The sequence below is a fragment of the Tinamus guttatus genome, unplaced genomic scaffold, assembly GCF_059628265.1.
Source record: "Tinamus guttatus ecotype Peru unplaced genomic scaffold, ASM5962826v1 Tinamus_guttatus_pri_ptg000025l, whole genome shotgun sequence".
Classification (NCBI taxonomy): domain Eukaryota; kingdom Metazoa; phylum Chordata; class Aves; order Tinamiformes; family Tinamidae; genus Tinamus; species Tinamus guttatus.
Window position 1 is genome coordinate 3,547,125 of NW_028288559.1, and position 27,432 is coordinate 3,574,556.

The 27,432-nt window shown below is 37.6% G+C and overlaps 1 protein-coding gene and 1 long non-coding RNA gene across 2 annotated transcripts in view; one reads left to right on the plus strand and one right to left on the minus strand.

Annotated features, from left to right (window-relative positions):
* The first annotated feature begins 254 nt into the window (after positions 1-254).
* LOC148596233 (uncharacterized) lies at positions 255-4,698 on the plus strand. The gene is made up of 3 exons (XR_015913482.1): positions 255-482; positions 2,216-2,292; positions 4,562-4,698. It is a non-coding gene; the product is annotated as an uncharacterized LOC148596233 (long non-coding RNA).
* An 8,427-nt stretch (positions 4,699-13,125) lies between these two features.
* LOC148596234 (reversion-inducing cysteine-rich protein with Kazal motifs-like) overlaps positions 13,126-27,432 on the minus strand; it is a 49,199-nt gene continuing 34,892 nt past the window's right edge. The window contains exons 16-23 of the mRNA XM_088526380.1: positions 25,899-26,087; positions 24,865-24,987; positions 24,142-24,313; positions 22,101-22,293; positions 19,780-19,990; positions 18,363-18,436; positions 15,158-15,313; positions 13,126-13,366 (exon numbers count right to left, since the gene is read on the minus strand). Of these exons, the coding sequence (XP_088382506.1) occupies positions 13,151-13,366; positions 15,158-15,313; positions 18,363-18,436; positions 19,780-19,990; positions 22,101-22,293; positions 24,142-24,313; positions 24,865-24,987; positions 25,899-26,087 (1,334 nt within the window). The 3' untranslated portion in view covers positions 13,126-13,150. The remainder of the gene's footprint in view (positions 13,367-15,157; positions 15,314-18,362; positions 18,437-19,779; positions 19,991-22,100; positions 22,294-24,141; positions 24,314-24,864; positions 24,988-25,898; positions 26,088-27,432) is intronic.

A 27,432-nucleotide genomic window follows, 5' to 3' on the forward strand; every position in this document is an offset into this window, starting at 1 on the left:
TGAGTTTCATTTAAGAACTAAACACGGGTGAGACTGGGATTGAGTGCGTAGAGTCACATACCTCTCTATTTACTCCGTTCCTACCATGATAGCAATTAGTTGTGAAACAATGAAAACAGACTATGTACAATACAGAACAAGAAAGCAGGCATTCAAAATACTTGTATTGGAGTGCTTTAAGTACACTATGAATAGCTAGCTAGGTTGAGGCAAATACTGGATGCAAAAGAGTTCAGATAGCTACGGGATTTTTTTTTTTGCAGTGTATCATAAGCCAGGGAGAAGCCTACATCTGGCATCAGAATTCAAAACAGGAAGTTGTGAAACCAGCACAGTTGTTTCCTTTGAAAAACGACTGCTAGAAGACTTGAAGAAATTAATTCATGACTTGCAGTGTGGAATTCAGCAGTGGAATGTGCAATGCCATGCAGCCACGGATTCAATAGCAGCTCTAACACACAAGCTTACTTTCCAGTTTGTAGGTAAGATTGATATTTTTCTTTTATTTTTCTCAAATTACTTCCAAAGGACACAGAAAAAGAGCTGCTGTTGTAATAAAACATTTATATACACACCCCTGGGCACCCAGGTGAAAACACAGAGCTCATGTTTTGGGTACATGGGGAATATCCAATTTTTATAATGTAAAATCAGCCTCATGTAAGTTAAATAGAGAACACAGTTGTACTTTCAGCAGAGTACCATGTCTTCTGAAAGCGAGATCAAAAACATTTATGTTTCTAAAGATTAGATTTCTCGAAGTGCCATAAAAATCACGTGGCTGAAGTTTTCTTGTAATTCTTAAGTTTTGCGCAAGAGATGTAGGGCAGCAGAAGAATTAAGGATCCAGGATGTCTTAAACTATACTAAAAGCATTCAGTGATCAAAGACACACAATCTTCCGCATTGCTTGGCATAGTTAAAACCTAAGTTACATTATCTTCATGACTTCTAATCTGACAGTTAAACTGAGCTGAAATACCTCTGTAGTTTTGAGCTGTATACTTGCATTTCTTACAATCTTACGGTCTTGTGTGAGCTCTTAAAGCTATAGTTCATTGATACTATAGGTCCAGCAAAATATTACAGCCATAAAATACTAAATGTTGACCTTGAGTTTACACTGCCAGTTCAAATTTGTTAAAAAAGAAGACACCCACCAGCTGACAGATTAACAACACATGCTCAGAACATGTATTTATGATAAAGCAGATGATAGCATTAGTTTTCTTGCAGCCAGCATAAAAGCTAGGCAGCCTAAATACTGTACATTGTCTTCTGGCCAGATCTGGAGAACCTAGTCACGTGCCTGTTTCTGATCTGGATTATGTGAACACTCAGCTGCGCTCGGTAGCACACAGATCTGCAGTTAGTGATAAAGGAACCACAGCCTCACTGGCAGCAGCTCCGTTCCTACAAGGAATTATGGGCTGCAAATATTTCAACTTGCTTTCCTGTGCCGAGGAACTTCTGCTGGTTGCTTTTTTTCTTTCTACTTCACAGAGTGTTGTTGGGAGTTACCTGACTGCTGTGAGCACTCAGGAGCTGCTGTTATTACCCTGCGCTGCAGGAACAGTATTGCTGCGAGCTCAGAGGAAAAGCAGCTGCCACTGAGGGATGCGCTTTAGAATGCAGCCCTCGGAGGTGCAGTTTAAAGATCTCTTTTTAAGCTTTTTGCAGATTCCAGAAGGTGTCAGGACTTACAGATGGACAGCACTGTATATAAGTTACTTAGCAAACCAAACAATGTCCATTCCACATCCTTGGTTGCCTTTTGTATTTGAAAACCAAAGTTATAGTAGTAGCCTTAAAAAATCAAACTTATACTCTAGCAAAATACTTTTTTAATATTAGAATACAAATTTCCCTGCTTGTTCCCTTTTAAATGGAATTTCAGTTTTCCACTTATAAAAAAAAGACAACTCAGTATGAGCATTTAAGTTTTTCTTTTCAGCAGCAGCATCAGTCATGATCACAAAGCAAGACAGCATGTACTGTATGTGTCTATTGCATATAGCCATGTGATATGTTTCCTGATCTCACAAAGGTGGGGAACAAATAAGAATACCTATGGGACTGAACAGAACCTGCAAACTGATTGGTGATCTATTTTTCATCTGTAATTATTCTGAACATAAATTGTTTCTTAATGTAACAGCCCTTTATCCTTTTTAATATGTGTATTAACTGAAGATCTCTTTTGGTTAATTTTCAGTTTTTCCTTTTGCATTGGCATTTACAGAGCCTTGTGAAAGTTCAGACTGCGAAAATTCCTCCAACTGTGTCAAAAAGGTGCAATTATAAATAATATGAAAATACTTGTTTAGAAATTTGATCTCTCTATACATTTTTATCCTTATGTCATTGTATTAAAAGCCTGTATAGTTAAGGAATCGTGCATGCAAGAATAAATGTCATAGAGAATTGTATGTTTATTACAACAAGAAATAACAATACTTTAGAGATCAGTAATGATGTGATGAACACCATTACAGCTGGATTTAAGAGATATTCATCAGAAGCACTAATAACTGAATAAGTATGGAGATGGAGGTGGCTTTTGTAGCACTGAATTCTCAGATTATTTTGAAGATCTGTTGCTGAATCTCTCTGTAAACTAAAAAGTAACTCTGTTATCTTTCTGGTCTCTTCCTTACCTATCAAACCTAAAAACAGTTATGGTTACAGTGTCATTTCCAATTCTGTCATACATTTTAACTACGCAGTTTGTTCTCACTGGAATATTACTGGTTTTATGTATTAACTTCTCAAACTCTGTGCAGCCTGTTACGTATTATTTATGTTTTCCATACTCTCCACTCTGCTGGGCAAGACAGCAACATGGTGGTTTTTTGAAAAGAAATAGACTGCAACTGGACCAACAAATGCACTCAAATGTAGGATGACATCTGGGCACATTTTCTGCTTTCCACTGAATGCCTGGCTAGTGCTGCAGTTGTTACATAGATTGTTTGGTACAGCTGCTGCCCTTCTCATAAAATAACCGAGGTGGGAAGGGAGCTCTGAAGGTCACCCCTACTCAGAGCAGGTCCATGTGGGTCAGGTTGCCCTGGGTATTGAACAGTTGAGTTCTGAATCTTCAAGGATGGAGATTCCAAAACCTCCCTGGGTCTCCCCCTTAACAGTGCTGACTGCTGTAATGGTGATTTTCTTTTTTTAAACTTGTATCTAATTGGAATCTGTCACACTCCCATTTCTGCCCATGACCTCTGTCCTGTCACTCTGCAACTCCACGAGGAGTCTGTTTCCAACCTCTCCATACTTTCCCATTGGATAGCTGAAGACATCAATAATATCCCCTGTTCAACTTCTCTTAAAGCTAAACAAGCCTATTTCTGTCAGCCTCTCCTCCTGTGTTACTGGAGCCTCTCGTCTCCTCCACCCCTAAATCATGTTGCTGGCCTCCACTGGACTCTCTTTGGTTTGTCACTTGTCTCTCTTGCCCTGCAAACCCTCATACTGGACAATTCTCCAGTCTTAGAAATGATATATATAAGAAAGATGCACTTTGTTCAGCCACGTAGCTACACACTCACTAACACAGCCCACATGCAGTTGGGCTCCTTTGCCAGAAGGGCCTGCCACTGACCTAGGGTCAGTTTGTCCACCTGGACACCCTGTTGCCCCCCGATATTTCATTGCCAAGCAGCTTTCTACCTGTGGCACTCAGCCTGTGCAGCTCCATCAGTTCCACGCATGCCGTGCAGAACTCAGCCAGGGCGAGGACACACCACAGCTCCTATGACATTATTCCTCCATCGTTTATATTAATCTCATACCAGTTGGTACCCAGTTGCTTTCATCTGAAAAAGAAAAGCAGAGCATATTCTCAGCTCACCTAACGCACCTCAGCTGATTTCACATGAAGTTTTGAAAATATACCTGCTGATGCCATTTTGCAATCCCCAGTTGAAGACCTCCATTTCCTGTGTAAGCTTTGCCCCTAGCTAACCAGGCCAATTACTTATGCACATTCGTAAATCTGAAAGCCAGTCCAAGGGTAGTTATGAGTTTATATTGGTCTAGCTGAGCATACTAGTAAATGCAGTTGTAGCCCAGTGCACGTGGGAGAAGAGAATCATATACCAGTATAGACAGGATAAGTAAAACTGTAACAGTAGAACAGGGAAAACTAGGGGGGCAAGAATAGATCTCTTAAAACCCTTGCAGTAGAGGCTGATTTTTTCATCCACAACCTCTAAAGATCCTATATTCTTAAAAGGCTGTATTCCATGTTACAGTTTTATTTAGTTTAGCTCTCACTGTGCTGCAAGTCTGGGAAGAGCTTCCCTGCTGCTTCCCGTGCTCTTCCAAGAAAGCAGCAACACATATTTGTCAGCAAGGTGATAAAAGGTGACATCCATGGGATCAGAACTACATCTGCCCCCTAACAGTTCTATTCCTCTTTTTACTCACCTCTTTTCACTCACCTCCTGTAGAATTTCTCTTTCAATAATCACAATGCTGGCTTCTCATGGCTCTTTCTGTCCTGCTGCTGTGTCATTGTTTTAATCACTGTCATTGGTTTCTCCGCTGTTAGGCATATACCAAGATTCAGCAGTATTTGAGAGTGCAGAGATCCAACGATCAGCAGATGCATTATATTCCTGGAAGCCTTACAAGTTGGATGACAGACCACTGCAAGCCAGGATTTGGTAAAAACGTAAGCAGGGATGTGTGCATAGGATGTTGCGGTAAGTGTGAGGAATTTGTTTCCAAACAGCTATCTAATTACTGTTGTCAGGAGAAACTACCTTCCTCCTGGTTAGCAAATGGAAACATCAAGCTAGCATGATGTTTTAATGCTAACAGGAGGCTGTAATGAAGCAGATGATGGCAAACTTTCCATCCCAAGATACTTAAAATTCCCCCAGGGCATTTAAAAATTAGGTAACAAACAGAGTTTATCTAACACATATGAAGACCCTGGCACAGATGGCATAAGCTGCATCATGTATATAATTCATTTACACAATCTCTGCACAGATTGCTGTCCATCATACCACCAGCAGTTATTTTGACATGATTTGTTTTATGTCTACTGGGAGGTTTCAAATGTGGCCTTGGTATGTTAAAGAATTCTTTTATCCTGCTGAAGCCCCAAACTAACTCACTCACTGAAAAAAAAGAATACATTCGAACTGGATTCTAAGCAGGCCAAAGAGTACATTCCACGTGCATCCAAGGAATATATCTTGTTGAAATTATTTTTATCTTGGCAACAGCAACATTTGAGTGGTGTCACATCAGTGTGGATAACGACCCAGCAAATGCTTGGTCAAATGGACCCTGTCAACTGGACCTGCGTGCTACAGAAGTCACTGGTGTGCAAAGCAGGACTCAGCATCTCTGAGTAGAAGCACCCAGTCATGCTACAGTTTTCAAAAGACTGTAAAAATGGAAAAAAAAAAAAACCCAAACTTTAGAAGTTGTGATTCTATTTACAGTTGAAGCTGTGCTAGAAAAGCAAGTGGGTAAGATAGTCCTGAAGAATGTGCTTGTCATGAGGGAATTGACCTGTGATCACAAGTTAAAATATAGAAGTCACACTATTGCCCTGACTGCCTGAATGGAAAAATATATTGCAGGATTGTTGAGCTAAAAAAGTCTGGATTCTTTGCTAAAATAAACTGTTGGTATCAACCAAGTATTGATAATATTAAAGCTATAATAATATCTAATGCTTATATAAGTTTAAGATGAATGTAAATCAGTAAGGAAACATTTAAAGTATTCAGTGGTATGTCTAAAAAATATAAATTACAGGCAGTTAAAATATATTTACAGGAAATGCATAACAAAATTGCTAAAAGCACAGATCATTATAGATTTTGCTAAGCAGTGTTTTATTACCTCCCTTCCCCGGTCCTCCAAACTGTGTTGAATGTGAACAAGCCTTGATGGAAAACAACTGCTATGACTCTAGTGATAGAAGAACATTAACTTTACCTACTGAGTCCTGGTGAAAGAGCTGTAATTTTAAGAATTTTATAGCAGTTGGTAGGAAATGAAGCTGATTGATTGATAAGAGCCAGTAGTAAAAATCTGGCCATATCATAGTTTCATTGAGTGTGACAGCCAAGAAGGCCTGTGGGGAAAACAGAAAGCTGCTACTGCAGGATCCGCACAAAAGCTGTGTGGGCAGGCAAACACACGTGCACACGGTTCAGCAGAAACGCAGCCTTTTCAGGGTTTTGGAAATCAGCAGAGAAAAAAAAGCTAGCACTCTTTCCTCAGAAAGGTCAGCTGCAATGCAGGGAACTCACTGAAGTATGTTTAGTAACATATCTTGGAAAATTTAGCGCATTTTTTTTTTGGAACATAAGTCCAACTCTTTTGTGCTTTCTGGCACTTTTTTTTTTTTTTTTTTCCCAAAGCAGTTTAGGTGATCACGTTTCAACCACAGACTGTTCTCAACCAGTCTGTAGCACTGGCAATGATTCTACGATCTAGTTACACACAAGCGTAGGGAAAAACTATGCAGGCCTATCTTGCTACGCAACGTGTTATTCCTTGAACAAATAGTTTTCCATTGTCTAGCTCTGCTAAGAATGGAACGGAAAATGAAAACAAACCTTATCAAATACAAACAAATTTGTAATGTTTATACTGTGAAAAAAAATGATGCTTATATCAGTTTTTCCTACAGCACTGAAATACATTATCCAGGAAAATTATATAAATAGAAGTTTATCAAAAGTCAGATAGAAGAGTGATGTGAACAGAAAAAAAAAAAAAAAGATTCTAAATTTCTACAAGCTATAAGAAACACTTTTTTTCTTCTGATTTTATTTTGTACCCAGACCAAAGTTTCTTCACTGAAGGAATCTGTGCTTTTGAAATTAGCACCTTGATCTTTTTGCTGATTATAAATGAGCGTGTGATGTGCATATGTACATATACATGTAGGATATAGGTATATACATATCACATGCTCCTATGTATATGTTTTCTGAAGACCACGCTAGCAATAGTTACCACTATGACTCTGCTACCTAACTGAGGGGGAAATTGTTTCCTTTAAAGCCCGTTTAAAAATCTTCGAGATGTCATTTTAGAAAATATAACATAACTCAGGTTTGACATGCTAGAGATTGTAAACTGCCATTTCTTCAAAATAAGCGTAAGACTTCTATCTTCTATTGTCATCATCTTCCACTTAATACAACAAAATATAAAATATAATAAACATATATTTTATTTAAGAGTATTATCATTTCATTAATCTACGGGTTCATCTTCACAACACCCTTCCTTCTCAACTAAGTGTAATTGAGTTTTAGAATCAGTCTTCAAGACAGTGGAAATCAAATTTGCTCTGAACCGCAAGTTATTATTCAGTATTATCCTACAATTCAAAGTCAGACCCTGGAGGTCTTTCTTGAAGTAGATTTGCTGAATTTTCTAAAGTAAGAACCAAGTAAAAAGTGACAACAAATTTCAGCATTTTGCATAACATCATAAATAATTTGTACCAGAGTGTTTGATTCAACAGTCTTTTCCTATAGCTAGTGTGACTCAGGTCACCAGAATTACACTAGCGCAATCCCAATTTAGGAAACACATATCCAAATCTATAATCAGTATAATTTCATTTTTAAAGTCTACATTTTATTATGGTTCTATTCTTATAGTAGTTTCCTTTTTTTTCCCACAGTAACATGCCCACCTGGTAGATTTAGTACTGAGTATAAAACTGTGTGCGCTCTCTGTCCACCTGGATCTTACAATGAAAAATACGGGCAAACTGCATGCAAAAGCTGTCCAAAGCAACATACTACTAATAGAAAAGGAGCCAAAAGGGCAAGTGACTGTTACAGTAAGTTAGACAATAAGAATGATAAGAGAATGAATTAACAATTATAGAAGTAGCTTAAATTCTACTGAAGTTTTTTTTTTTTTTCAATTTTTATTGTAAAAGAATATGGGATTGGGAGGTGTAGTTGGTGTCTTCCCACAGTATCATGGAACAGATTTATTGTGGGTAATCAATCCATTTCTATGCTTAGACCTATTTCCTTTTGATCCTTTGCATGTAAGGCATATACTCAAGAACAAAAAAACAGTCTGAAAAAATATGAAAAGCAGAAAAATCAGAATAGTGATTTGCACATAGTGATTAACAGGAAGGGCCATGCCAGAAGGGTTCTCTTCCACAACAGAGGAGGAAAAAAAAAAACAAAAATAAACCCAAAACACAAACCCCTGATTTCTAAGCAACTTGGAAATAAATGAAGCCCAAAAGTGAAACCATGGGGGTGGTATAGACAAAAATACTTCCCAGTTAAATTTTCAAAAGTTTCTGTGAACGTCTGAGCCCTTTTCTGTGCTCATCTGTGCTGAGCATGGGGGCCCAGAGAGAGCGGAGGCAGCTGCCGGCCCAGCTCCACATTCTGTCACTCACCAGAATCTCTGTCTTTTTCAGGAATTCTGCAAATCTGGGTAGTTTTCTTGATTATCCCTACTGGAGTCATCCTTATCATACTGACATCGTGGCTGTAAGAACATTTGTGGCATTTTTTTAAATTGCATGTAATACAACTATCATGCACACCTATAATTTTACATTATAATATTATTTCTATATACCTCTATATTTCTATATTTCTATGCTAGCAGATAGGATGCCTGTGCATCCTTCACTGACAATGTATGAAAGAAACCTTTCCAAATGAATCTGACATTGGACTATAGAATCAGGCAAGAGCACACAAAACAACAGTTCCTGTAAGATTTTTTCCCTGCATCCAGTGCATGTTGGTGCTCTGTAATTTACAGACTAAAAAACAGTGTGTGGGGGCTGGAACAGGAGAATGCTACGGTAATTCAGGTCTTTGGCTCAGGGTACAGCCCCTCAGTGCAGTAAAGGATATGCCCAAGCACACTAAGAATAGCAGTCTGTGTCTTGAACCCAGAAGTCAAATATCTTTTGTGTCAGAATAAATTTGAAGACATGTATTTTAATTTTTTTTAAAAAAAAGAAAAAAGAAAATCAAACTATTTTCTGCAACAATTGGATCAATCTTCATTATTATTTTCAAGAGGATTTAGCTGAAAATTCTGCTTACTCTCTAAAAGTTTGCCAGATACAAGATACCTCTAAAAACACAGTTGGACTTCTTTTCATTGAAAGGCTTATAGGCAGATGAGCTGTCTGTGACTACCTAGTCCTTCATGAAACTCCTGAAATCTTCAGAATGAGACAGGTGATAGTAGCTAAGATGCTTTTCCCCCTGCTTTTCTCCTAAGGGCACTGTATAGACTAGAGGTTTTACTGGAAACCCTGTAAGTAAGGTCCTCAGTTCAAGCAAAAATTAAGAGCATAGGGATTTCATATTAAAAATCATTGAAGAATAGATAAATAAGCAGAAGTAAGGTGCAACACACTAAAGAATACACCTGACAGAAGACTGAATGAAAGTTAAAAACTGCTTTCAGATAGAAAGTTACAAATATTGTCTTCATTCTGGTAATCCCAGCATCTCTTCTTATTCATCTGTTCTTCAATTATTTTTTAGCATTTTTTTTCTAGTAAAGCTACAAGTATGCAGTGCTTCTGCTGTGATGGGAATGCATAAGGAAGCAGTGCTGAATGTAACATGCTGAAGTGTATATAAAAGGCTTAGAACTGTTCAATTTATGCCACAAAGCGGCATTAGAAACTTGATCAAAAGACAGAAAATACTTTTCCCCGGGGATTATTTAGAAGTGTAAAGAAAAAATCTTTCCCCATTACAGCAGTGTGTTGTTCTCCAAGCTGTCTTTAAATCTAATGAAAAGTGTTAATTAGGGGCTACAGGACACAATCACCTCCCTGAAGCTGCTGGCAATGCTCTGCCTGATGCAGCCCACCTTTGCCACAACTTTTGCCCACCGCTGGCTCCTGCTCTGCTGTCAGTCCATCAGGACCTCCCCACCTCCCTCATTCCCAGGGCTTCTTTTCTGCAAAGCTACTTTTCCCACCAAATCAGCCTCCAGGCCACCAGGGAGACTTTGGAGAATTTGGTACTTCATTAGCACAGGAACTACTTACATCACAGAATGGGACTTTTGTTTCTTTGTTCTTGTTCTTAGATGGTGTAGCTAGGGTAGTGGTACCCTTCATTCCCCAAAGTTGCTCGACATAGTTTTTATGCTCCAAAATGGCTCATAACTCAGGACAGCGATTGTGTAGGTAGGTTCTCCTGGAGGAAAGCAGCAGCAGCAACAAAACAAAGAAAAACTGCAATGCCCAAGTATGCTTGGGTAAAAGAAGGAGAGAGAGACAGTGTGATACTGGGGACGGATAGACAGATACACATATCTAGCTCTGTGAATGCATTTTAATGTATATTTACTGCTGTTGCTACAATGCAGAAGTTAATTAAAAAATGGATTTGCACTGAGCACTACTAACCACCCCAGTGCAGAATCTGTGGGTGGAAGAGCAGTAGGAAACGTGCACCATCCATCAGCGCTGGTGAGAAGGGGTATCCAGTGCCCGTGCAGCCAGAGACAGGGCAGCAGGGCCCTGTGCCACGAGCCCAGGCCCTAACGAGAGCTCTCGCCCCCAGGCTCACGCAGCCGGGCTGCAGGAGGCGCCTGGCAGCCCGGTACGTCGAAGCAGAGCCGGAACGGAAAACTAAGGTGAAAACCTTTGCAAATATCGCAACCGATGCCGAGATCCAAGCGCAAAGACGGAAACTGAGGAGCCCTGCTAGAAGTGACAGAAAGCGGCATTTGCCAAAACACAAGGGTGACTATTTCCATGAAGAATCTCGAAGATTATTAAGTAATGTCACAGTTACAGAAGCATCAACACCCCTCAGCTCAGATCGCTCCCTTAACTACGGTTGGCCAAACGAAGCAGAAAGCAGCTTTGAGGAAGGTGCTTCACAGACTACTATGGGAGAAGAATAAAATTATTCTGTTTTAAAAAGCAGGTCTGATTACTGGACATTTGTTAATACAATGAATTGGATTTTTTTTTAGGGGTTCAAAGAATATATAACAGTATAGTTCTGACCATCTATTGGAAAAGCTACAGTTTTTCCTCTTTAAATATTTTACTATTGTCCTTTAGGTAAAGACTCCTTCAAAATGTGTAGCATTAATCTGTTTCTGAAAATGACTGTTGCTGTTGAAGAAGGCAGAAGGATAAGTTCAATGCGGTTCAGTTTTGTAGCAGTAACGAGCTAAATCCAGACGTGCTTAAAATATATGCCACTGTTTCTAAATACAAGTACTTTGAGAATAATAGACTACTTTAAGATTTTTTTCCCCTACTATCACTGTAGAGTTTAAATAGAAGACAAAGAACATACTGATGCTATGTTATGCCCACAGAAGAATATTTCTTTCTCGTGATGTAAATTAGAATTATATCCAAGCAGAGAGCATTAAAGTATATTTTAAAGACTTGAATATATTTATTGTAAAAAAGATGGTCTAAAAGGGGAAGCATTCATTATTTTATCATTTTGAAAAAAATGATATATAAATGAAGGCTAACAGTGTTCGTAAGAAAATCTGAAAATGATTCAGTAGTCAAAACTTTCAAAGTATTGTATCTAAAATGAGATTTTCAATGCACATACCCTCTAGACCTTTCCATTTAGCAGCATTTGTGTTGAACACTTTACAAACAAGAAAGTTTTTGGTTTATTGATGTTCATCAATGTTTCATCAATGGTCAATGTAATCTCATCTGCTTTACATACATCATACCAATTATACAAAGTCAGTCTTAAATAATGCAAATGTTGATTGCATCAGATCTTTGTAGAATTGATCATCTTCAAATATAATAGGAAGAGATTTCAGCTCCATAACATAAATCACCACATATGAGGCTTCATTTAGTATTTCAGTGCTAAGGAAAAAGTACCCTTCTTCCTACAGTGTTGTGCAGCACAGAAACCTTTTAGGTCTTGGAAACACTCAAGGAGGGGGTTTGTTTTTAAAATTTGACTCTTCCGAGAACTTACGGCCTAGAAAAGAGTGAGAGAAGGGATCCAAAAGAGGCAGCGAGAATGGTGAGAGATGTTTTTGCCAAATCAAAGTTGTGGATGCCTATAACCATACAAGAAGGGTCAAAAAAAAGATTTCTTTTTTTTATTAAAATAAAAGCTTTAATACTTTTGCATTGAGAAGAATTAGCAGAAAATAATTGCTACAGACATGCTACAGTAATATATATGTTCAAAGAGTTTTCAGTGCTTTCTTTCATAGTTCAGCATTTTGGCAAAAATAAGATTTTGTATATACTTCAAACGTTGGTTATAATACTGATATAAAATACTTCATGTTGACTAGGGTCAGGTGCATAAAATACAATAAGTAATAAAACATACTGTTTGTATAGACATTTAAACATATTTAAAGAATAAATTTCATTAGATAACATGCAAATACTGCAATATTTAAAATGACACTTAAATATAGATACTGAGATTCTTTATAATTTTGCATCCAATAAGAGATTCTGAAATGTACAAAACAATAAAAATGAATGAATTTCTTCACTGAAGTAAGGTACTAGTATAAAGCTTGATTGTCATTTTACAAGCATTGAGCCCAATGTCCTGCAAATCTTCACTAGTCCAAGTGAAGATATTTACCCAAGGGGGCTTTACCAAAATAGGCCCAGAGCTATCAACTTTTCTTCATAATAAAATATGAAAGTATATTTACATGAGAATAAACTCTTAAATTTTTGGTAAGGTAATTAAATAGCAGCAATTTGTTCCTTCCACAAATGGTGTTTCAAATAGGTGCATGATGTTTCATCTGAATAACACAAAACTTAACTTTTCAGTAAACTCAATACACTATTTGTTCATTGCTGAAAAAACCTGTCGTGTCCCTCCTTGCAAAGATCATAAACTCATAACGTCAGACTCTTCCAGGTTATTTTTATGGTTACAAGACCAGTGGAAAACAATTTAATTGTGCTTAAAAAAGCACCCGACTACCGATGAATAGAAGAATCATCTTTCGCATTATTGCAAATACTCTTAGTTCTTCACTGAAAGATACATGAGATTTTTGGGAATCTGACATTTTTCTTGATTCAATGCAGATGTCAATACTTCAGAATGTCCTTCACAATTAAAAAAAAAATCAATATTTATGCACATTTTCTAACCAGTTATGTATAATATATTAATGTTAACAAGGGCAATAAAAGGCTTATGAGTAGGGAGCGCAGGACAGGCATCACTGTAACAGAAGGAGAAGAAATGCTAAGTGAAACTTGTACTTGCGATGCAATCAGTGCGGAGAGCGGCACGTGAGATGCTAATGTCGGACTGTCTGAATTTATCAGTGACTCTATTTTTTCTGCTTCTTTATTGCAGGCTTCAATCTAAGAAAGAAAGAAAAAGTTACTTCTCACCATGTCAAATTTTAACAAAAAATGTTAGCAAATAGCAAAATTTAGGAAGGAATATATGAATTATTTTATTCCAGTCAGAACGTAAAATTTATCAGTGTTTTGGAGCAGTCTTTAGAAGTCACTGAAACTAAGCATAGACTTTTGTACTATGAGAGCTATCGCTGAAACCCAGAGCAGTAGCAAAAGGGAAAAGAATGGAGCTCCTTTCAAATTACCATGGATGACGTGCTTCAAATGTTGATGCTAAAAAGCTCACAGTAAGTTATAAGTAGAAGCAAATATCTTTCAGACTGAGGATTTGGTCTCTGACCTAAATATTGCCTTGACATCTTCAGTTGTGGAAAATCAAGATTTTCTAATTATTGGGATTTTTCTTCCAAATCAGGTAAAAAAAAAAGAAAAAAAAAATCTTTTCATGGGAAAGAAATAGAAGAATGGAAAAAATAGCAAGACCTGAGCAAACACAGTAAGTTTTGCTGTTAAAGAAGGAGAAAGAATTTGAGTTCAAGTTAGATATAACAGGGTTGTTCCAGTAGCAGGTGGGGAGGGGGGGAATAGATAAGCAAATAAACTCTATTTCCTTGACTGCCTTAGTGTGATACTGCAACTCACGAGGTTTTTGGCAGTGATTCTATCAAATCATATTATACTACGCGTGTGTGTGTGTGTATATATATATAAAATATAAAAAATTATACACACACATGCTATACCTAGCCTATCCCAGAACTAACAGACTACACAGAATTAGACTATATAAATGAAAAGGAAATGGGAAGCAGCTTTTAATAGAAACCAAACAGCAAGGAAATGAAACTGTCTGAATTCTGTTTGTATTGTAAAAGGATAAGAGAGAAACTGTGGGCATGTTTTCTCTTCCTTTTCTTCCCAAAGCCAAATCCTTTAAAGTACACCAATATAAAAGTTAATAGAATGAACCAGACACAGCACCTAACCCCCAAAGGGGCTTCATTATAAAATGCTGTCAATAGGGAAAACATGACTTTCAGAAAAAAATCTAAAATGTCAAAGAGTTGTTTCCTTCTTAAAAATGACGTTTTCTTCCCTTATCTTTCACAGTCTTTATAAGCAGAAACTAAATATGTAGCAAGAGTTCCAGGATAACAAAAAATGTAGTACGTAGCCCAAACTTTGTTCTTATTGCTCCTAGAATACCAATATTAAAAACGTTGACCTGCATTTATTGGATTATGTTTAGAGGTAGTACTATCAGCTTTATGTGCTTGCTTGCTAGCATGAAATAGCTATCATACTTCCTTTTTAAGGTCAGTGTCAGTCAATTATAAGTGCATATATAGCAATAATAAGTATACTGCTGAATGACATAAGTATACTGCTGAATGACATAAGTATACTGCTGAATGACATAAGTATACTGCTGAATGACATAAGTATATATTCATCAGCTTACATTTGCTGCTATTTTAGACACGCAAATTTAAAGGCTCTACCTCTATTCCTTTTAAAATTAAAAAGATATTATTTCATCGCTGGCATTAGCTATCCAGCTTATAATTGTTTCTCTTTGCTCTGCCTAGAGGCTCCTTCAGCTCATCCTTCTAACTACCCACATTAGAAGCCTCTTACCAAAGGAGCAGGATGCTCAAAACACATTCTACCTTCCCTAACACTAGTATTTGGATACAGGTCACTCAGCACATAGCAAAACATCCAATTTTACTGTTTTCAATACAGTAGTTTTGAAGTGAAGCACACACAAATAAAATGATAATAGTCTACCTGCAATGGTTTAGGGTTCTGATCCACAGGAATGATGAGAATCACGATTTCAGATTCTATACTTAAGTATCCAAACACATCACACTGTGGCACTGAAACATGCAGGCGGATTTTTTCAAGTATGTCAAGTACAGTTATTGGCTTTTTATTTGTCACCTGGAAGAAAAGAACGAACTTCATGGATTGTGTGATATTAGGCAAAATTACATTTCTCTTTAGTTTTAACAACTTGATAATGTGCTAGAAATTAGCTTTAACGATTAAGCTACTCAACCCTAAACTACAGTGAGCAAATGTGGAATGGAGAGAGGAGGAAAAAAAAAAAGGGGAAAAAAAAGAAATCAATATCTTCTTAAAACAATTATGTCTTTGGTGCGTGCAGCCCTCACCCTCATGACTGGTGTGTATATTTAGCCTGTGCCTCTGAATAATCTAACAAGTTGTGCCACAGCTGCTGAACTTCCATGCTGCGAAACCACCAGGGGAGACAGAGCAACCTGCCACCTGGCACTGCTTCTCCTGCTTCCGAGTCCATGCGTGCCAGAAGTTACCGGAAATGAAGAGTAGCAAATCGAGCGTCCTGTGGACACACGTATGTCTACATACATGAACATGTGACATTTTAAGAGCACCACTTAACCAGAAGGTAAAGAATTTTCTCTTAAAATTCTAGTCTCTGACACGCAAATTGATGAAGATAACTCAGTCTGTTTAAGGCCTTTCCCATAGCCCCCTGCAGAGAAAAGCAGGTATTGCCCTTATTAGAGTCTGCAAGTCCAGCCGGTGTGTGAAGCGTCAGTTCCTCATATGGGAGCTGAAAACTCCACTTGGAGCCTAGTTGAACAAGTTCCTATTCAGCCTGGGTGAATCTCCAAGCAAGGTATTCAGAAGTTCAACAGGCAGCAACGCACCCCTGTAATACCCCTCTCCCATCTGATATTGCCTGGCACTGCCTTCTGGTGCCATACGCTAAAAATGGCCTTGAGGAAACTCTGAAAGAAACACACCATTCAAATATATAAATCACATAATTATTACGAATAATGAGTAAAAACATGGGGAATGAATAGGGACTACCAGTGACAAGCTCGCAACAATGACTTAGTGTATATATTTGAATGACAACAGGAGAAATGCGCAACTATCACATGACATGGGATGCAAGTGGCTACATTCCCAGTGCATATTCCTACATAACAAAAATTCTGTTGGGGAAGTTTATATCTCCTCAGACTTTCTGACCTAGTTACTGGTTTAGAAAACTGTTTTTACTAGAAAGTAACAAGAAACAAGATGCCGGAGTCTGATGAAGGCCTTTTCTGCACTCTGCAGCCACAGTAAAGTTCCGTGAACAATAAAAAAAATTATGAAAGACACCTAAGTACTAGGAAAAAGCTTCCTGAAATAGGAGAAGCAGAAAAGCAAGGAAAATATTGAAATGGCAGCCTCTGTGAATTCTTCTCGAATTCTCAGAGCAAGCAGATCTGAGGCTTCCAGGCTATGAGATCAACAGCTCATAGTGACTATTCACATCTACTCCCACACCTCACTCACCAGTAAAAATGTTATCTTGGAGTTATCTTCTATTTTTGGTTTGAAACAATTTGTGCACTCGGAGAACATGAGCTCTGTCATTTCTGGCATTTAGTTGATGGCCAAAGTAGGTAACAGTTGCTAAATTTGGATGAAGGCTTTGTATTGTTTTGAGACACAAAAACAACAGAGAGTCACCAGGACTCTCAATAAAGCAACTAATGATACCCTTAAATCCAGGTATTCTTTAAGTGACAAGAGAGCAACTTGGTTACCACCAACTACTTGAAGAAGAGTAAGCCCCCCCAAAATATCTAGAAAGACAGTAACTCTTTCACAGCCACATGACATAAGCCAGGAACTGAAAAGCTGTAGAGTTTACTCTTGGAGACCTACCTTTAAAGATGACAACTGCAGACATTCTAGGATGGAACCCTGACAATGACAGACTGGTGGAAAAAAAGGGCAAATAAATCACACACACAAAGTCTTCAAGAGGAATCACTAGTAGGATGCGAACCAGCAGTGCACCTTGAAGATAACAAAGGCCAGCCATGTGCTGGGCTGCAATAGCAAGAACCTATTCAGCAGGATTTGATTACTGCCCTTTTACTTAGGGCCCCTGAGGCCACATCTGAAGTACCGTGTCCAGTATGAGAGATTTGCTGACAAATTGGACATTCCAGCAGAGTTCAGGTTGTGGAATCTTTCATTCTTGGAGATTTTCAAAGCTTGACTCGCCAAACTGATCCACGTGAAGTTAATAACGCTTTGAGGAGGGTTGGACTTGATTAACCTCCAAGGTCTCTCCTGGACCTTAATTATCTTCTTAATGCTTAATTATCTTCTAAATATATAAAGAGATTTTTGTACTCTTTTGGGGAAATTTTTATTTTTTAAAAAAGAAAAGAGAATTTGTATGTGTCTGCACATAATTATTTCACTAAGTACGATTGCCACATTGATCTGATTTGCTGCGCAGAGGAGCCAAAAGGCAAGGACTTTGCTCGCTTCCACTATGTGGGAAAGCTGGGCCAAGAACACTGCCTGTTCAATGACAGGCAATCAAATGAGAAAAGCATCATAAACTGGAGGCCTTCAAAGAGCCACAATATGGAATGAAGCTAACTTACAAAGAAGTTAAATTCAAAAGCAACCATTTAGCTGAAGAAAAAGAAAAAAAATAGTAACTATCAAGATTAAACTGAAGAGTGTAAAAAATCTGATTTAAGCATAGGGCTTAAATGCGAGAATTAAGTTACCCACATTGGGAAAGAGTAATTGAGCAGAATAATCTTGCCAAAAAGGCCATAAATAACAAATGCTAACTCAGTTCTGAGCTACCACGTAATTAATGTAATTATTACTACCATGTAATGACTGCTATTACCTACCTGTTCCCTACACATTTGTCTTTACTGTTATAAATCATTTAAACTCCTTCAAACTTGAATGTGCTTGTTTTGGTCTACTTTAATTCTCTTTTGTTTTGCAGTGTAATTCAAATTTCATGCCTGAATATTAAGAAATAAAGGAGCATGCAAACTCTATAAAGAAAAACAAACCAATCTACAGAAAAAAAGTTTCATAATATGTTAAATTTTTAAGGGAATGTGTAATAACTTGACCTTTCCATGAACCATTTAAACAGAAGGAACATTAAACTGTTTACCTTTGCAAAAGTATCCAGCTTATCTTTGTCATATAAGATTCTCAGCATTCCAGCACACAGTGGGCAGCAGGCTCCTGTGCAATAAAAACAAAAAACACCTCAGAAATAAAAGCAAATTCTTTTTACTTTAGCTAAAATAAGCAGAGGTCAAAAGTTGAATGTTAATTTTAAATGAAAACAGCAAAACTACCAGAACACAGTAAATCTTTCAAATTAACAGCAGAATCATACAGTATCCAAGCCCCTTTATGTTTAGAAAATTGACAATGCAAAATCAGTTGCCTTTCAGCATGCACTAGCTACTATAGGCAAAGCAAAAAGGTAAATTTTCAATTGCTTAAATACGATACACTACTGTAAGCTAAAAACGCAGGCACATGGTATATTGCAAGGAAAGGTACTAGGTGTATGTTTGCATGTGACAACTACAAACATAGTGAATTTCAAAAACAGAAATAGCTAGAATACTAATATGACACTGCAAACATTAATTATGCAATTATACCATTTTAGAAATCAGTATCTTTATATGGTAAGGAAGGAAAAGCAATTTATCTGACAGATTCTTATTTGCACAGAAGCATATTGTATTTCCCCTACTGCTTCCTCGCTTCCTCTCGGAGTCTCAGAACCAGTGGGCTGATATTTCACTTGGCTTTTTATAAATAATTTACATTCCTTTGAAGATATTTACAATATTAGATATACTATTAGAGCACACAGCTATTTCAAATCAGCGGGCAAAAGGAAACAACACAAAACCACCGCAACCCATGCATAAAACAAAGTTATTTTTCAAAACGAGGTTACCTGATTAGTTCCTGTCTCTCAGAGACAATATTTGTGGAAATAAAACTAAAAAAAGAAATAGTTCAAAATGCCACAACTGTAAAACCTTCACTTTACTTTTATCCTTTCTCATAGTACTAGTGGTAAATACTAGTGGTATCTGACTCCTATTTCTGGTATGTCTTCTATTAAATATGACCTTCGTTACTCTGCACATTGTACTTTGAATGCAGTTTGGCATTCCAGTGCATTATCTGCGCTGCCAATTCAGAGAGTTACTCATCCAAATCCCACCAATATTCTACCCTAGACACTAGAGAATTCATTCATTTCTCTCAACCAAGTCCTAGGACAGGCAGAAGTTTCTGAAGCCTGACGGTGCATCATTCCTAAAGGAAAAGGCCTTTCCACTTCAGAATTACGCTGCTGAGTCCTGATACTGGCCTTGCTGTAGCCCTCGGCAATCTAGCCTCCATTCACTGCATTTTTCCTCATATTTATCCCAAACACATAATGGAATAAATATTCTGAAGCTTCTAGGTTTCATTCCAAACACAAACCTGATTTACACAGAGAGCCTGGAGACGCTCTACTACCTGCGGGAAAATTCTAGAATGAATTGACGTACCTGGAGCAACAACGGGCCTGCAGCCGGTGGCGGGAAGCAGGGGACACTTCACAAAAGCACACTCGGCGTGAAAGCCGTAGTTCGAGAGGACGCCGACGGCCTGGCAGGGGCCGTAGTAGTCGACGGCCACGCGGTCCGAGTAGGCCGCGCACACGCTGCTGTAGGTTTCGCCGTTGTGGCCACACACGGGTTCCGCTGACTTGCAGAACGGCTGAAACGCACGAGAAACCTTGTATAGCTCAACCAGTTCATGCTAAAGACCAGGGCTTAGAGTGGACGTAACCTCTGGCAAAAGAAGTTCAATGAGAATTTGCTGCTAATATGGTTAAACGTTCAAAAGGTAGGAAAACTAGAATGAGCTGAATATTTATCAATAGGTATTAAATACAAAAAAGAAGTACTTAAAGAAGGCAGTAGAGGAATGCAAGGCAGAATCTCAGAAACAGGCAGTAGGACAAACTAACTAATTGGAAAACTAGTATTAAGAAAAAACATAAAATGTTAAGTGAAATGAGTTCTGAATGCATTTCTCTCTTTTTAAAATACAATGTATGGATGTGTATTTCTAACACCTTAGTTTTATAAGTTGAACATTTAAGTTTAGTTCAAGAGAATAAAACCATTACTACAGAGCTCTGACAAAAATATTTATTATTGTCGTACAGTTGTCTTTACACCTATAAAATTCGTGTCCTTTTCTCTAATAAAAGCATATCCAAAGTATCATTTGATTCAAATACATGCAAAAATGATATGCAATGAAGTTTCTTCCTATTCTGCCCATTGCCAAACATTAGCTCAAAACGAGCAAATGCCAACAAAACTTTGCTTTCTGGACCCCAGACAGAATCAGTGTAATTACTGACCCTTCACAGACAAGGTACGACTAGTACCGTTGTCCAAATTCCTGTGAAATGAAACAGCTCAGTATGTAATTTCTTCCTCAGGTTTAAATGAGCTATTAATTGGTTTAAACTAAGTAGGTCACCACATTATTTAATCCCTGTAGCAAGACTGTTGCAGTTTTTATGCTACATACCTAACAACAAAATGGACAGAGGACAAGTAAACGTGAGCATCACAAGAGCTTTGTATCTCACGTATGTTGTATGCCCTCTTCCCTATAAACAGAAAATCAGGAGACTGAACGTGTCAGAAGACTTCCTGAACAAGGATACAACTAGACCTATAATTGCTGGGAGGGGAGGAAAAGCCATACAATATTTCATTCTTAATATTCAAGGCTGGTACATTCCCCCTCAGTATCTCATGAAGTATCTAATGGGCAAGAATTATTATCTTTACTGAAGAAGATTGCTGAAAAAAAAAAATCTTTCTGCAGGAAAGAGAAGGCAGAAAGAAAAAGAAGGTTAAAGGAGCACTTATAATACAGAAAGAGCTAAAGAAGTGTTCTCTACTTCTAGGAACGTCCATCAGCTGAGATAAAAAGGTCTCAAATTCATGTTGATCATTTGGAGGAAAAAAAAAAAGAAAAAAAAAGATGAGTAATGCATAAGCAGTAGGTCAGCAACTTTGAAGAGCATCTCCTGGGTCAAGGGTAAGGCAACAGAAGTGACAAACAGTGTACGGGACAGTGGCACAGAATAACTAATCTGTTTTGAGGTATTGGTTTGAAGATTGATCTGATTCAGGGCAGCTAAGGAAAATGTTATAGTATTCAAAGAAACAAGGCGTAAACAGATCATGAACAACAAGCTTGCAAAAAGGTAGGGCACAAACAAAAGGGTTTTTTATGCAGTTGCTGCTGCCAAGACAGCAGCCAGTCCAAACCTCTAACTTTGCTATTTATGCTATCATGTGAGTTATCACACAGGTAACACTGTGCTGCCATATTCATTAACTGTCTCAAAATAAGTCTGAAAAATCAGATTTAGTGTAAAGCTATATGTGCCCAATAATAACTGGTCATTAATTTTCATTTTTTAAAATGATATTTGATCTTGATGAAAACTAACATTTAACTATCCAAGGAACCACAGCAATTATTATAAACATACCTCAATGTAAGCCTTACTAATGGAAAAAATATGGGAAGACTTCATATAAACAGACTATTTGCCCCTCAAAAATGCAGAAGCAAAGCTTTTGATTTGTTTTGAGGAAACTGTTAATCAAAGCAAGACACATTTGTCAAAGTCCTGGGTATCGTTTTGCGTTAAATACTTTTCTAGGACCGAAGTTAAAATTATACTTTTGAAGCATCAATTTCAACAAAAACATTTTGCAAGCCTAAACCACCACAATATGAAAAGCTGAACATCAAAGAACATGTGATACTCATTGCTACAACCACTTCATACCTGGCACGGTCCTCGGTATGATAAATTTTTTCCTTTTTGGTATAAAGTACACAAGTTACTGTATTCCACGTTGTCTGTGTCACAAACAGGATCCCGTGTCTGGTCACAGTTTAATTGCCTTGGCACACATTCGTGCTGGCTGCATTCGAACTTTCCAAAACTTGTCAAGCAAACTTGCTTCTTTGGTATACACCTGCATAAAGCAATACTATTATCAAAACACAGGATTTTTTTTTTCCTAAGTCTCAAAACACTCAGGAAAATATATTAAGTAGTGACAGCTTCTGCAGTGTTTTAGAGCTAAGTATGGTCAAGGAGAACTGCAGGAAAAGCAAGGGACAAAACACAGTGCATAACCAATTTCAGGTTTCAACACAAACCGGGAACTTGCTCACACCCCACTTAGCCAACAGATGCAAAAAAAAATCTAAATATTCTAAATAAAAATGAACCTTTATCCACCTTTTACCTAGCATTTTTCTATAGATTTTAGATTTTTTTCTCCCCAAAACGAAACAACTTCTTGTCTATTCCTAAGCTCTACTTTGCAAATGTATATTTAAGCAAAGGCAGAGAAGAATCAAAACAGTAAACTGCAAGGGAAAAGAATAATACTGTAGAGGTCAAGACTAACTCTCCCTTAAGAAAGGAAAACCTAGTACTGATCTAATTTCCTTTTGGGTGTGTCACGCCTCTTAAGCCTTCACAGATAAGAAGTAAAGAGCAATAAACAGCAGAAATGCTTTCCTCTTTGTATTAAATACATACCTTACAAGGCCTAATGTGCAGAACATTTGCTATATTTCCTGCAAGAGATCCCTCTGCTAGTTAGAGTGCTGCCAGCCAGCAGAACTTGATGAACAGACTGATGAAGGGTCAAAATGGACTTTCTAACAATCTCTTTTCTATAAACGAATACAATGCTACCTGGATCACATGCAATGTGGCCTTATTCTTTTTGTCCTATGCTTTACACATTTCCATTTTATACTAGGGAAGACTTAGAAATTGCTTTAAATGTAAGGGCAATGTAAGGCCTTAAATGATTTCTAATCACACAAGAGATTTAAAATGGGCTTTTTTTCCCCCCTAAAAAAAAATGAAAATTATTAAGTTTCAAAGTTAAAGCAAAAAAAGAATATACATCCCAAAGGCAGCTTTAAAAGTCATACTTTCCAACACTTTAACTATTACTACAAGTACAAAATGAGAGTGTTTTTTGCAGTTTTCTCCATCAAGGCATAGAAAAATAGCAGCAGCCTTCATGACAGCACGGTATCACACAAGTTCCTGTAGAGGCTTTATTTCAAAACAGAACATGAAAAATTCAAGACAGACTGCAGTATTGCACAATACAGAGAAAATTGAAGACAGAGACTAACATTCAAAGTCACACACTTTTACTTCTGTAATAAGTGTCTAATTTCCTCCTGTCACTACTACACAGCAATATTTTTGTCTATAGAGCTTTTTTTTTTTTTTTCCTCTTACCTGGAAAACCCATTAATTGTGAAGACATTAGTTTTTCAACGATATCAACCTCATTGTGCAAGAGAAGATTAAGCATTCCAGAGTGATAGATACTTCCTATCTTGGCAATTAAAAAAAAAAAAAAAAAAAAAAGTATAGCCATTACTGACCAAGCAAGCCAGATTAAGTCCAGCCTTCAATTTCATATGCTTTTTTTTTTTTTTTTAAATAAAAAAAGAGAAGAGAGTCTCAAGCAGAGACAAAGTATTAACATGTCCCATCAATTAATGCCATTTCAAAAAAAATTGGCTCTCCTATTTTTGAAGTAATACTTCAATTTTGTTTTATTGCTAAAAGACCTGCACAACGAATTTAAAACTACATAAAAAGAACCCAGAGCTGGAGGTCATCTAAGTCCATTATTAACGCCATAAATAGAAAATGATTTCTTCCAAAATCTATTTTGTCTTCACTGTAGAAAGTTATTACAATAAACAACACACCAAAGAAAAAATATATCTGATTTCTGAATAGCAACTGTCAAAGAACTTAAAACACATTTTGCTTTTACCTCTGGTTTTTATTACAGGGGTTGGGGTTACAGGGGTCCTTGGAGATACACGATCCAAACTCAAACTGACTGTCCTGGAGGCCCACGCAGCGCGCGATGCAGGCGCTCGGGTAGGTGCGCCCGTTCTGACCACACACCGGCACAAACTGCTCCACGCAGTTACATGGCAGACCTGGAAAAGCAGCACAAAAAGGGAAGCTGGCACACGCTTATTTTCCTCCGTGTTTTCCAGAAAACATGTGAGGGTTCACTAAGACACCTCCGTTCTCTTGCAAACCTGAAGATGTACCAGATCTGCTGCTGCTTCTTCTCCCTTGTAATTTAGCATTTACCTATAGCATTTATATTTATAGGTAGTAGGGAGGGAATTCAGTCTACTGTCTCATTGCTGATTATACCCCATTTCTTCCCTTTAATCCCCAAATTATTCTTCTTTTCTTCTTCTCTTACGTCGCACTATCCTGTCTCTGCCTATTTTTACAGGTTTCCTATTTTCCAAGATCTATTTTCCAGTACTACCTTTTTTAAATTATTCTTTTTTCTTTTTTTTAAAAAAAAAAGCATGCATTTTTTTTAAAGTGTAGGTTGGACATAGCGAAATAAATACTTGAAGATGATCTTTGTATCAATTTACCAGGTATTTCCCATTAACACCGCAAGCCAGAGAGCTAATCTTCTTGCTAAAAATAACAAGTTTGAAATTTCTGTGGGTTGAAGAGTTACCTGTAAACTTCCGACGTTCATCTTCTGAACTATGCTCGTTCAGACACTGCCGTGTAGAACATATCAAGTTTCCAGCAAAACAAGAACAGACATTGCAGTCTATCCTAAAGGACGTTCCATGGCCTTAAAACAAAGGAAATTATGTAAGTTATTATAATTAATGTACAAATACCAGAGGGACTACATACTCATATTCATTACACAGATATAATACTTTCATTATCAATTGTTCCTTTAGTTTCCCTTACTCGATTTTTTTTACAAGTGCCGTTTCTGTCTTCCATTAGATTTTGCTTTAATCATTTCAAGAAAAAGTCTTTCACATGTGTTTTTGATAAATTAGCCAAACATGGAAGCCAACACTTCATCCTTTAGAGGCATGCTCAAATTTAGACTTTCTTACAGCCAATCTAAAGCTGCAATAAGAAATATACTCAAAAAGCTAAAGATTCAAGAGTGGCACATAGAGCTCTCAAGCTCTGGCTAACAATCTAGATTAAGGGTTACGCTTTAATATACATTTCTTCCCGAATTAATTTTACATAAAACTGCCATACTCGAGGCAGTTTAAGGCAGGATGCAACAACTCATCTGATGTGCTCATTTCTCTCCCCCTGTCTGTAATTCATTAATAGGTAAAAAGTAATCATCTTCATTCAAGGCTTTATCATTCTGCGACAGCTGTGGCAGACATAATTTAAGTCATAACAAGCAAACAAGTTGCAAGTAGTTCTGTGCAGCTGTCTGGAGTGGGGAACAAGAAAGCTTTTTGGAAACTTAACAGAAACTTGGATGCAGGCTCAGTGCAGGAATACACACACATATGGAGATCTGGGCCCACAAATTAGCTTTCAGAAAGGAGCAAGGCAAAAAAAAAAAAAGCCAACACCTTTTGAGGGAAATCCTGCTCACAGAGTAAATTTTTTTTTTAAAAAAAGATAAAAATTAAGTAAGTATCATATATAGGGATGTGGACAATTCATTATTTAAAAAAACACGCTGTTGGAAGACATCCTTACTGTTCTAATACTTACTTTTTCTTTGGCCTCCAACAATACATGATTTCTGGAGATCAACACAATGCATTTCCATGCAGTTTTCTAGCAACCCACTGTGCCCACAGGTACAAATCTTGTAACAACCAACATCACCACCTGATGATGGAACCTGAATAAGTGTACCCTGACGGACAATAAAGTCTGAAGCTTCCCCCAGTTTGCAACCTATAAAGAGAAAATTGTGTTCAAATTAAATTTTAGGCAAGTATCAATGCCAAAAATAACTAATACCGATTGATTTGTAAAAAAGTTACAGGTGTATCTAGATACGTGAAGAAACAGAAATTATGCTCTACAAGCAAAAGATTTGTTCATTGTCAACAGAAAGTAGATCTTTGTGCAAACAACAGTGCTAGTTATTTAAAATAGTCTTGCTCTTGCATTTCAGACAAATTTTGTAAAGTCAAAAAGCAGTATGCAGGGAAGATGCTTGCTTGAGACAATGCTCTGCAGTATTTACAGAAACGGAGATTCACAGAAAAAAAGATTGGTAACTTCAACAGTTCTGAAGGAAACTCATTTTCCACAGTTCTGTAGGAGTCATATGTTATTTGCATGTCATTTCTCCCCCATGAGAGAATCTGAATTAAAGACTCGAAGCTTTGTTTTTCTCCTTTTACATATTTTATCTTCCTGCCCTACTTGCACCTATTACAAGAACACTGAAGAACTCCTTATATTGGCATACATAAACATTTCCTTTATTATTCAGAATGTTTATTCTGAAACAGCAGGAAAACTAGTAAAAAAATATGGAAAAGAAGAAAAAAAGTTTTAAAACTGCAAAGAATAAATAGCAAAAAAAAAAAAGTTAAAATTAAAATTATACTAGAAGTAACTGCTGAACTGCAGCAAATCTCAAACAAATATTTTGCAGCAAATTTCAAACACCACTTCCTCCAAGCTCAGGATCGTTGCATTCCTATAAGAAAAGGAGTCGAGCAAGGCAGGCAGGAGACCTGCGTGGATGGGCAAGGAGCTGTTGGATAAACTCAATGAGAAAAAGAGCACATATGTGAAAGAAGGGCCAGGCCACACAGGAAGAATACAGGAACAGTGTCAGAGAATGCAGGGATGCAACGAGGAAGGCCAAGGCCCATTTGGAATTAGAGTTAGCGAGAGATGTCAGGGGCAACAGGAAGGGCTTCTACAAATACATCAGCAGGAAGAGGAAGACTAAGGAAAGTGTTAGTCTGCTGCTGAATGGGGTGGGTGCCTTGCTGAGGGAGGATGCAGAGAAGGCAGAGTTACTAAATGCCTTCTTTGCCTCAAACTTTACTGCTAAGGCCAGGCCCCATGAACTGAGGCTGGAGACAAGAGAGAGAATCAAAAGAGAAGACGACTTTCCGATGGTCGAGGAGGGTTAGGGATTACTTATGCAAACTGGACACCCTTAAATCTATGGGCCTGGATGGGCACCCAAGAGTGCTGAGGGAACTGGCAGGGGTCACTGCTCAGCTGCTCTCTATCATCTTTGAGAGGTCATGGAGGGTAGGGGAGATACCAGAGG